The sequence below is a fragment of the Bubalus bubalis genome, chromosome 9 (genome assembly GCF_019923935.1).
Source record: "Bubalus bubalis isolate 160015118507 breed Murrah chromosome 9, NDDB_SH_1, whole genome shotgun sequence".
NCBI lineage: Eukaryota > Metazoa > Chordata > Mammalia > Artiodactyla > Bovidae > Bubalus > Bubalus bubalis.
Window position 1 is genome coordinate 45,136,905 of NC_059165.1, and position 12,324 is coordinate 45,149,228.

Here is a 12,324-nt window from a genome sequence, read left to right on the forward strand (position 1 = left end):
CAAACTTGTAAGAGGTAACAACATGCAAAACACACTTGCCCTTTGACCCTGCCATTCTACTTCCAAGAATCAATCCGGGGAAATACTTGTATCAACAGGTGACAACATGTATAAGATATGGACAAAAGGCCATTCACAGCAACACTGCCTGTAAAAGGAAAAAACTGGGAACTACCTAAACTTGCCACTACATAGGCAATTTAAACCAGTTATGGCACAGCCATTCAATCCAACACTGCTGCTGCTAAGTTGCGTCAGTCATATCTGACTCTGTGCGACCCCACAGACGGCAGCCCAACAGGCTCCTCTGTCCCTGGGATTCTCCAGGCAAGAACACTGGAGTGGGTTGCCATTTCCTTCTCCATTGCATGAAAGTGAAAAGTGTCGCTCAGTCATGCCCGACTCTTAGCAACCCCATGGACTGTAGTCTACCAGGCTCCTCCGTCCATGGGATTTTCCAGGCAAGAGTACTGGAGTGGGGTGACATTGCCTTCTCCGAACCCAACACTACTCAGGCTTAAAAGTCAGCTTCAAATGTGTTGAGGTGGTTAACAGTCACAAAAACCAGGTCTAGATCAATGAGTTTAAGATCCCACTGGTGTTGGAATTCTTAAGTAAAAACATGCAAATGCACACAAATTTTTCTAGGATTCACAGGTAAAGGGCTACAGGTATCTATCTTGGGGGAAAGGGGGTGAAGTAATGGAGAGTAGAGAAGAATTTTCTTTTTAAAATCTTTTAAATGGAAAAGAAAAACATTTCAACATGTGATAACATACTCTGTTGGTGAGGCTGGGGAAAGAGGCATTCTCATACACTGCTGGTGAGATTGCAGAAAGTATACCCACTAGAAAGGGAATCAGGTAACAGCTAGCAAAATTATATACGCATTGCCCTTCAGTTCAACCATCCCACTCCTACAACAAAGACACACTGGCTAAACTGTGAAAAGATATATATATATACACAACTGTAAATAGGAACGAGGAGTATCTCTCTATTACCACTACCACTACTAAGTGCTCAGCTCCCAGATACATTAAGTGAAAGCAAAAAATGGTGAAGAAATACATGTGCTATGTTACCATTCATCTAAGAAAGGGTGAGTATATAATACACAGAGAGGCATTTACTTATTTTTTTTAATGGAAGGATTCAAAAAAGTTTGTTTATAGTAAAAGGGAAAAAAGTATTAAGAAAATCTTTTAAGTTGGACTCTCAACATACCATTTGCCTTTGGAACCACAGAAATATTTTATATAAATGTAAAACAAGTAAGAAATTAGGCGTAAGAAAGCATTCCCAAAAATGTGAGAGCAAAGCAAAATTACTAAAACTAATATGTACACAACCACACAAAAAGTATTTCAACTTAAGAAAATAGTCACTGACTGTATAAATGGGGAAAAAAATCTAGGAGTAGGAGAGATACTGTAAGCATAATGTGTACAGTAAAACAAATGAATAGTTACTCTGATGTTGTTTGGAATCAGGATTTTTGGCATGGCAGAGTAACATAAAAGATCCTTGGGTTAAGTAAAGACACTGGAGAAATATTAACAGAAAATATCAGTGTAATCTCATGATATATTAAAAAAAAAAACCAACCAATCGTAGCAACAATCACCCTACAACTCAGGCTGTGATATCTAAATATCAGAACTACCATTTCTCCAAAATAAAGGACCTAGAGTGTCTTAAAGAAAAAAAAAAAAAAGGCCATTCCAGATCTGAGGCAACAAAAGTACAAGATGAGCCAGGGTCCCACTGGCAACAATTTGATTTAGCATAATAACTACAATAAATGAAACAAAATGCTTGAATCTACTAGTCTGTAATGATACAAAAACAAACAAAAAAAACAAACTGAAACCTTACCAGTTACCTTTGAAGGTTATTAGGGATCAGCTCATAATTCTGAGAACTGGTTAACAAAGGAAAAGATAAAGCACTTAACTGCCCTTCCTGTACAAACTACACGCTTCTTGGTAACCAAATAGCTGATAAGGCAAAGTACCTCCTTAAAGAGTTATTCCAGAAAACAAATAGACAGACAGACAGAACATACACATTTTATAGTTTCTAATGAAGTAACAGGTAATTTACAGCTTATATGACAAAAAAGAGAACAAGATGAAGCATTCATTAAGTGCCACCTGAGAAAACATATCACTATCTATAAAGTATTCTTGACAAGGAGGGAGACAGGAAGGAAAAGACCTGAATCTGATCAGGCCTCTCAATCACTAATTTACAAAAAATTTGGAGTACGGAACATGTAAAATGGTACCAGTGTCCTACGGAAAATTCTACAAGCTGTATAATCTAGCATTCCAACAAAAAACTACAAGGGAAGAGAGAAGGGAGGAGATATCATAAGACAATGTATTGCTCTCATCTGGATCCTGATTCACAAATTACTGAAAGAAAACTTCTGAAACGGGGTGAATTGGCAACTGAACAAATATTTGGTGATATTAAAGAATTGTTAATGTTTTTACATGTAATAGTGCTACAGTGAGTACTTTTCTTTAACAGGCCTTTATTTTTTAGAGACAGATTAACTGAAACATGGATAAAATGTCAGATAACTGGAGATTTTCTTCAAAGTAATCTGGGAAAGGAAACAGATGAGGAGACAGATGGAATTAAGACTGGCCATGAATTGATAGCTGCTGAGAATGGGTAATGGGCTCATTACACCACTGTATTGACTTTTGTAAAATTTCCATGTCTGATGTCTTCCATGATAAAGGGGTGAGGGAGAGACGGGGAGGAAGGTGAGATAGAGAAGGGAAGGGAACAAGGAGAGGGAGGGAGAGAGGCTGGCCAAGCCTTGGAACCTTAGCACAAGTAATGAGATGAGGACTCTTCTGGGGTTCTTGGGCTTGACACAAACTCCAGCTCCTTAAGTAAGGATCTATCTTTCCCCTCTGCCCCAGCCCCAGGGAGGGAGACATACCGCAAAGATGAGTGAAATGTCAGTGGTAAGGGCCTGCACTCGGTGGAAGGACGCAATAAGTGTCATGGGAAGGAAACCGTCAGCATCCATTTTTCTTCGCAGGAAGAAGTCTCGCTCTAAATTGTCCACGCTGAAGTAGTATTCACTAGGTGGAGGGGAGAAGTGTGATTGCTCCATCATGTGTGAACATGCCTTCTTTGTTCTGTACATTCCAGGAACCTCACACAGCCTCTGACCAACCCTGTCCCTCTGTATTTACAATCTTACAGGCTGGAAAGAGATGATGTTATCCTCTCATGGCTCCCTAACCTTGGGTCAAACTGTCTCTCTCTGCCCTTCAGCCTCTTGGTACACCTGACAAGCTCCTCATCCTCTAAAACCCAGTCCCAATACTGTTGGTCACTTTCTCTTCTGCTCCTAAACTGCTTATCACACTCCATTGCAATGATCTCTTTCCTTGTATGGCCCCCCCACTGGACTGGGAGACAGTCCACTAGAGAGGTTAGGAGTTAAGGTTTTGCAAGTCAGACAGAAACAGACTGAAATCTGTGCCTTGTCACTTATTAGTTGGGCAGTTATTGGGCCTGCTTGCTTATCAATAAAAAGGGGATAAAACCCAGCTCATAAAAATAGGTAACTCTGTAACTAAGAGAATGCCTATAAAGCTGAGCACTGAGCCTCATCAATGAGGACTCAGTAAATGTCTATTTGCATTCTGACAATGCTGCCATTACAAATAGAGGCCCAAGGGAACAGAATCTAGACATTTTCGTTCCTTTTAAAAACATTAACTGATTCATTTTTAAAACAGAAGTACAGTTCTCTCAAGTTATCTTTTTCATCTCCAGCCAGAGGCAGCAACCACTGTGATCCCCCAGAAGGGCCTATACAGCCTTATTCCGTCCTCAGGCACCCCCCAACCCCACCCATGTCTCCAGAAGGAAGACGCCTGTCCACTCACATCTGGCGTTTGATGTAGTCTTTAAGCAACTCCTGGTCCACGCTGTAAAGCTCAGTGCTGCTGACATTGTCAAAATAGTAGGTGATGTTGTTCATGTACTTGGGGGTGCGAGGCCCCTCCGCACCATCAAACTTTCGGTAGCCAAACTGGTAGTCAAAATGCGCTATGGGAGGAACAAGCACCATGAGAGAGAGGAAATCCCCACCCACCGCCCCCACTGAACTCCCTCAGACATCCCGGAGCCCAAAGGGGCCTCACGTACTTCGAGTGCCACCCCGTCCGCGTCCCCGTCCGCGACCACGCCCCCGTCCACGGCCACGGAAGGAAGCCCGCGCCCCACCAGCCCCATCACTCTTCACACTCGATGTCTCATCCTGGTCATGCCAGGCAGGCTCCGATTTGGTCTCTGGTTGCCAGGCTGGAGTGGGGGGGGCCACGGGCACGTAGGTGACAGGCTCAGACCCTATGGGGAGAGAGGGCATCAGGTCAGGCCTGAGGGTGACCCCCAGGCCCAGGCCCTCCATAGTGGGAGCGCATACCTTTGATCTCCCCGCGGTTGGTGGGGGTGTGTCGTGGCTCTGGAGGACGAGTAGGGCGTGAGACCAGTTTCTCTCTGGGCACTTCAGGCTTCATGTCTATTTGCAACGGAACCCACTTGTGTTTGTTCCCTGGAGGATAGCGTGGGCACAGGAAAGGCTTGAAGGAGAGGCCCCTCCTGCCCACCTCTACCCCCAATCCTCTGTCCCTGGCAGGGCTTTTACTGCCCCCTGGTCACCTCGGGCAAACTCCTTTCCCTCACTGGACCTCATTTTCATCCCTGAAATAAGAAGGCGGTGGACTTCAATGTGATGGACACTCTTGGTTGACTCCCAACACCGATTTCTCCAGAGCACACCATCTACAGCCAGACACATGGCAGCCTGGAATCAAGACTGCACCTCCAGGCTCCCCTAGATACATGCCAAGGAGAGCTGAGTGGAAGCAGTCAATTCTAGGGTGCATCCCTAAAAAGCAAGGAGCTATTCTCCCCTTTCCCCATCCTGCTAAGTAGAGTGAGTCACCTGGGATGAGAAGAGCCAACACGCAGCAAGACAAAGGAATCAAAGAGCTGCCATTATAGGCCTGGCCTACTTCTACCAAGCTCTCAAGTGAAAGAAACAATCTTCCATATTGGCTGAACCACTGTTCCCTCTAGATACATATGACAGCAGCCAAACCTGTATCCTAGCCATTTCAGCCCAAGCAATGGGATCGCCTGTATTTAAATGAAATCTAACACAAGGCAGCAATATGTCAACAGACACCAAGAACGCGCTGAGGGAGGGACCGCCTGTCTTCTGCACTGCTTGAACCCCAGTGCTGAGGACAGGGCTTTCCAAATGCTGGTTATAGGAAAAGAACTGATGGACAGATAGTTAGAAGGAAGCTTGATGGCCCAGCAGCCTACACCCATCAGACTCTCAAGCACTTCTGGGGGGCTCCTGAAATTGCTCCAGCAGCCCTCGAGTTCTCACATTTCCTGATTCTGCCTGCTACCTTCTCCCAAGTTCTGCTCCAAGTCACTCACCTTTCTTCTTCTGTCCCCCTCGCTGGCAGTCCTCGTCCCCATTCTTCTCCTCCCCCGATTCATCGGATTTGGTTTTCGGGCTCTCCTTACTATCACTCCCCTCTCCTTTCTCCTGTTCCTTCATGTCCTTTTTGGGTGGTAGCTTGCGGGTAGGCTGAGACTTGTGGGCCTGTGGCTGCAGCAGGAAGCAGAGGAACAGGGAGGTGATGTGCATCTGAAAGCCACTCAGGATGGGAAGGAAGGGAGCTCCCTGTCACCGGAGCACGTGATGCAGGTTGGGGTGGATGTATCCTGTAGCCCTGTTTTCACGCCTGACATGCCTTTGCTGGGAAGAGTGGTCAAACAGGCGAGAGGCAGAGGACAACCCGCCTCTCCAGGTCCCTTAAGTCTAAATGAGAGAGACAACCCGTCGACGTGGGCTGTGGCCTGCAAAGGCTAGCTGTTTACTCCCTACAACAGAACCATGTGGTCTGAATCACCAGTGGGATGGAGGAGACACTGGCCTCTGGTCTGTCCACACCAATCCTGTCTGTGAACAAAGCCCACTGGCCCAAGCCGATGAGAGATCTTGCCGTCAGCCCAGGAAAAAAGATGCTGGTGGGGAAAGGACTGACCGGGGTCCACCTTCTGCTGGGGCTTAGGAAAGCTATGTCAGCTTCCCCATAACCTGCGGTCTAGAGGTGGGTACCTGCCCTAATGACCATTCTGCTGCACTCACAGGCAATCCAAGTGGAGAACACAGGTTTTAGAACATGACACACTGATTTTCAACCCCCGCCTGGCCATCAAGGACTAGTGATTAACCTCCCCTCCCGGCCTCAGTGGCCTCATCTGTAAAATGGGAATTACCGAAGGGCCTATCTAGGAGTCACCGAGGATTAGGTGAAATGGTGGATAAATGGCACTTGGCAGTCTGTGTCACACAGCAAGGGCTCAAAGGATGATTCTTAGCTATTTCAATGTTGCCCATATTTTCCAACCACTCGTTCTAAAAAACAGAAAATTAACACCCGAGGCACTGAAAGCTTGAGGCCAAATGTGAACATGTAGATGGAGTTCAAACCCGCCCATCCCTCCCCACAGACTCACCTGCACACTCTTATGGGCTATCTCTCCAGGTGTTGGCCAGTTGATTGCATCTCCAAAGTCACCAACCTACAAGGCACATTCTGTGAGGGTTCCAGGGTAACCCTGCCTCCACCATTCAGGCCCTCATCCAAAATACAGCTCCACCAAGAGATCATAAGCCAAAACCAGTCTGTCCACGAGAACTATCCACAACAAAGACCCAGAAAAAGTGCCTCTGCTATTCAGAAATCCCCTGCAGCCCAGAAGCACTCACTACAACAGAAAAGAGGCTACCACTTCCATCCAGGAAGCCCACCCCCACCCCTGGGTTGCCAACTCATATTTCTTACCTTGCCACCTTTGCGTGGTTTAGGAACTGCTGCCCTCACCACCTTTGCCGGGGCAGAATGTTCTGTGGAAGAAAGAAAGGAGACGTGGTTATACAGCACCCCTCAGAGAGGGCCCTGACCAGCTCCTCACCCTCATCACTGCCCCATGCCACCAAGCAACCTGTAGGTTCCCAGACAGAAGACGTGGTGGACAGAAGAGGGACACGTGCTCAAACCCTGCTTTCTGAAGAAATTACGTAAAGTGAGATCATGGAAGAAGCAGACAGCCCAAACCCCAGGAATTCAACACTGGTCTCTCACAGCTCTTACCCTCTTGTGTAAGGGGGACTGAGGCCTGGAGACCCTAGGTCCACGGCAGGATTTGCTCTATAATCCAGGGCTCCTGAATCACAGCAGATCCCATAAAGGAATCTGAAAGGCTCTCTCTAGCTCAAACGTTCTAGAAGTCTTCGTGTGAGTAGACTTAGGAAGGCAAGACAAAAACCCTAAGTGGGCAACCAAGAAGTCCAAGACCTCTTCTAAGGCATGTGCATCAGAGCCGGCTCTGTCCTCAGTGATCTGTGGTCACCAACAGGAAGATGTGCCTGTCTTCCAAGTTTCCAGAGGAAAAGTAAGACCATCACCCCCTACATTTGACTCAATGGTTCCACCTTCAGGAATTTATCCTAATGATACAAATTAGACAAACGTTTAGGCTTATGTGCAAAGATGTTGAAAGAGCTATTCATAATTTCAAAAACACTGAAAATAATGTCTAACAGTAGGGAACTGGCTAAATAAAAGTTGAGCAACTTCCAGAGTGTTCTTAAATGATAATGATCTCTACTGATATGAAAACATAAACACAGTAATGAAAAAAAATTATAATCCTATTTTTGTAAAATAAATTGAAAAGGTATACATACAAATACACATAGTAGGAACTCTGGAAGACATATAACCAAATATTACCAGGACCTAAGTAGTATCTTTGGGCTTCCCTGGTGGCTCAGACGGTAAAGCGTCTGTCTGCAACGCAGGAGACCCGGGTTCGATCCCTGGGTTGGGAAGATTTCCTGGAGAAGAAAAGGGCAGCCCACTCCAGTATTCTTGCCTGGAAAATCCCATGGACCGTGGAGCCTGGTAGGTTACCGTCCACGGGGTTGCAAAGAGTTGGACACGACTGAGCGATTTCACTTTCACTTAAGTAGTATGTTTACAGTGATTTAATTTTGTTTGGGATTCTCCAGTAGTTTCAACCAGAGCAGAGAAGAGCTTTCTATTTTTATTACTTTTAATTTTATTTTTTGGCTGTACTGCGCATCACCCAGGGTCATAGCTCCCTGACCAGGAATTGCACCTGCAGCCCCTGCAATATAAGTGCAGAGTCTTAACCACTGGCAAGCCAGGAAAATCCAGGGGCTTTTGGGGAAAAAAAAATTTTTTTTATAAGGAAGTGGCTCTAATAAGTCTGGTCCTTTCTACACCTATACTTGTTTTTCCAAGTTGGTTCTGAAGACCAGGAGTTTCTGAACCCTTCCTTCCCAGAGACCCACAGGATAAGATACAACCCGGGACTCTGCTCACCCATCCCTTTGCCTCCATTGTTGGCCAGCTATGCCAGGACAAGAGCTGCCCCCAGTCTCTGAGCAGAGAATTTGTCCAGCTGGTCTCAAAAGGAATGTTCCACTTCTTGATCAGACGCATGTTCCCTTAATGAGAAGAGAGTCCTTGCCTGATTCCTAACTGGGAGGCCACTGAATTCTTGGCTTCCACCCCATACTGGAGCCACTGCCTCAAGACATTCCACATGCTAAAGGAGAGCTGGGGCTCTATAACCCAAACCACAGCATCCCCTATTCCCAGTGCTGGGCAGTGGAGAACCAGAAAATCTCTTTCAGTTCCAAGAGGATGGAGCCTGTAAGCCCAGGGAACTCCGTACTCCACACTGATTCTCTTGCTAACTCGTTTGGCCCAGAGCAGCCTAATACCACGCAGCTCCCTGACTAGGACCAGCAGAGGCAGCTGTTAGAAGATCAACTCCCTCGATTACACATGAGCTGTGGCAGTAATTACTTCTCCAGGGACCCAGCCTATAGACCCCAAAAACACTCCCTGCATGCTACCAGGACAAGAGCAGGCCAAAAGGCCAGCACCATCAACGTCATTATCATGAAAGTGGAATGGGAAATCAGATTCAGAGGGCAAAGTGCTCTTGAAGACTACCTAAAAAGGTTTAAGGCAAAGTTTTGTCAGGTCACCGTCTTATTTCCTCTAACAAAAACTCTTTCAAAATTGGGAAGAATCAAATCCTGTAATTACCCTGCCTAACACCTTGTTCAAGATCACAAATGGTAAAGCACCGCTAAAAGTTCAGGCTCTCCTTAATGGGAGTGCCCTGCTTCCACTAAAAGACCCCACGGATTCCCTACTCCCCCACCAATCCCAAGCTGACCAGGGGAATGTGGCTCTCTGGGCACACCCAAAAACCAATCAGTCAGCCCTTTGAAAAGTTTGCTGAAAAGGCCCCATCCCTAGTTAGCCTCCCTCTATCCCAAGGACCCTCAGTACCCTGGTTCCTACTCTGCTCTCAGGTAGGGCCTCGAGCTGCCCCTGCTCTAAGGAAGAATAAAATTCCCCAGAGAGACAGAGAAATACTTTAGGGAGAGAGAACCACTGCTACCTTTAAGCAAAATCCCTAGCTCTGTTAAAAAATCCCGCAGGGCCTAGGGGAATGCAGGAAGGCTCAGATGAGCTATTGTCAGGCCCTGGGGGCAGGCTGGAAAAAAAGACTAGGTTTTCTAACTTCAATTACACATCCTTTTCTGGGTCCCCTCCCAACTATCCACCTTCACCAGGCGCATGCACGTGTGTACAAACGTGGGCACACACAGCACAGCTCCACAATATACAGGGCCTAGCATCTAAAATGGCTCCCAATGGAAACCAATCTTTTGTGCAAGAGGCCAGTCCTTATGTCCAGCACCACTAACAGCCACCACTGACCCAAGCCCAGCTCGGGACACACTACACTCACCACCTCGCATGTGCCCAAGAAAACAGCTGTAGGACATGAGAGCAGCAAAAAAGGCCCGTGGTTCTGATTTCTTCCATTCAGACAGGCAACTGAGGCTCCCAAAGGCTAATAAGGGGCTTCCCTAGGGAAGAGCCGGGATGGGCACTAGAAGCCTCAGCTCCCTCTGTCCAGTGCTCCTTCCAGCTCACCAGAGATTCCCCATGTCCACTGGTGGGAAAATGGGTCAAAAAGCTTTCCTGGTATAATCTCAGAGCACCGTCCCGCCATCTCCTGGTGAAGAGTCACTGGTGTCGGGGAGAGGTTCCCAGGCAGAGGTGTGGTGAGGTGGCCCGAGGTGAGCCCAGCACTCAGGGGGAGGAGGATGGCAGGCAGAGGCTCTGTGAGTGTCTCCCTTCTCCATCAAAACAAGCAGAGGTTAGCCGGGATATGGAAGAGGCGAAAATGGAGTCTGCTAGGAGCCAGTACTGAATGTTGTTCCGGGGAGCGGGGGCGGGGGGGGTGGGGGCGGTGTCAAGGGGCTTTCTACAAACACACACTCATTCGTGTATTAAATGAAGCACACCAGAATCTCTGTGCAGTGGAGGTGGGGTTTGGGAGGGAACAGGGAGACCAGGAGATTTTTCATGAAGCTCTATCTGATCAGCAGACTCACTATTTTCACTTAAGACTGTGACTGGTGAAGAGAAGGGGAGCTAAACCAATACCCTCCTCTCCTGGAGCCTGGTTCTTTTTCCACACTCTGCGCCCCACCTCCCCCCCAAGAAAGGGGCTGGCTCCAGGGCAGGTCTCCCCAGGAGAGAGGAAAGAAGGAAGAGGGGGGGGGGGGGGGCGGGAAATTTGCCTCAGTCCCCAGGGAGGCTGTGGTATAAACCCCTGCCACACCAGAGGAAGGAAGAGCAGAGGGAAGGCCTGAAGTTCCTTTCAGTTGAAGAAATTCAGCCACTCCACCTTTTTCTCAGCACAGAAGAGGAAGAGAGCCTGGCCTCAAGGAGTCTCTGTCAGCCTACAAACAGACCTAAGCCCAAACACACCTGGTGTAAACCCAGGTAAAAACACAAAGTATGGGTGACCCTTGAATAACACAGGGGTTAGGAGCACTCACCTCCAACACGGTCAAAAAATCCAACTTAACATCAGGCAGTACTGCTTTTACATCGAGAATAGCCACATATTAATGGACCCACACAGTTCAAACCTGTATTGTTCAAAGGTCAAGCCCATTTAAAAAAAATTATTTTTCATTTGTTTACTTTTGGTTGCACTGGATCTTCACTGCTGTGTGTGGCAAGCAGGGACTTCTCTCCAGTTGCGCTGAAGTAGCTTCTCTTGCTGCAGAGCACAGGCTCTAGAGTGTGTGGGCTTCAGTAGTTGTGGCTCTCGGGCCCTAGAGCATGGACCAATAGTTCTGGCTCACAGGCTCTGTTGCTCTGCCGCCTGTGGGATCCTCCTGGATTGGGGATCAAACCCCTGCCCCCTACATTTGGTAGGTGGATTCTTATCCACTGTGCAATCAGGGAGGTCCCAACTGTATTTTCTACACTGCTTGCTTCCAGAAGGATCCTAAAGCTGCTGACCCTTTTGGGGAGGGCACAGGGGGAAGCTACCTAGAAGGGCCAGATGTAGGTCTTAAGGAGCAAGGACTTGGTAAACTAGCAAGAAACTAGGGAAGGATTTTGGGGGGGAAGGTATGCGGATATGAGTCAAACTCATCAGGTTACAGAAAAAAGAACTGATAAGAGGGGGACTTCCCTGGAGTCCAGTGACTAAAACTCTGCACTCTTAATCCAGGGTTTGAGCCTGGGTTCGATCCCTGGTCAGGGAACTAGATTCCCACTCTCCAAAGAAGATTGAAGACTCTGAGTGCCATAACTAAGATCTGGTACAGCTAAATAAATGAAGACTGGTAACAGGAAGGGAAAAGCTGGAAATGAAACTGAGGGATGAGTGTGGGTGAAAAGTGAGATGGGGCCGGGCTAGATGGGAGAAGGCCTGAAGGATGGGGCTGGCCAGAGGAACTACTAGGTTTCATGCCTTAGTGCCAGGAGGACAGGGGAAGGCCAAACATTTATTTTGGGGCTGGCATCATCTCTTGGAGATTAGCGAAGTATCTAAAAAGGCTGAATTTACCCTGAGTGCAAAGAACTTCTGCCTTGGGGAACAAGGTCATTTGTTAGGGGCTGCATTAGTGGCGTTCGTACCCGTCTGCTGACCTATTCCTATGGCCATTAGGTCAACTTCTTGAAGAGACAACCACATCCCAGGTGAACTACCCTGGCTCTGTGCTCTCACTGTACTGTGTCAGCTGCCTGGTTACTTATCTATTCTCAACCCGACCCCACCCCCCTTGACAGCAGGTACCAGGCTGCTTTCATAGCAGTGATTCTGGCATCTAGCTCAGGA

At 47.4% G+C, this 12,324-nt stretch overlaps 1 protein-coding gene across 4 annotated transcripts in view; it reads right to left on the reverse strand.

Annotated features, from left to right (window-relative positions):
* Positions 1-12,324, reverse strand: part of LARP1 (La ribonucleoprotein 1, translational regulator) — a 61,955-nt gene that overhangs the window by 15,504 nt on the left and 34,127 nt on the right. For 3 of the 4 annotated variants that reach the window (XM_025292362.3, XM_044947425.2, XM_044947424.2), the window contains exons 2-8: positions 6,909-6,970; positions 6,580-6,645; positions 5,491-5,665; positions 4,463-4,591; positions 4,186-4,386; positions 3,924-4,086; positions 2,963-3,107 (exon numbers count right to left, since the gene is read on the reverse strand). In XM_025292362.3, coding sequence (XP_025148147.2) covers positions 2,963-3,107; positions 3,924-4,086; positions 4,186-4,386; positions 4,463-4,591; positions 5,491-5,665; positions 6,580-6,645; positions 6,909-6,970 — 941 coding nt within the window. Of the gene's footprint in view, positions 1-2,962; positions 3,108-3,923; positions 4,087-4,185; positions 4,387-4,462; positions 4,592-5,490; positions 5,666-6,579; positions 6,646-6,908; positions 6,971-11,174; positions 11,199-12,324 lie in introns of those variants that run through there. The other variant, XM_044947426.2, reaches the window with a different exon arrangement.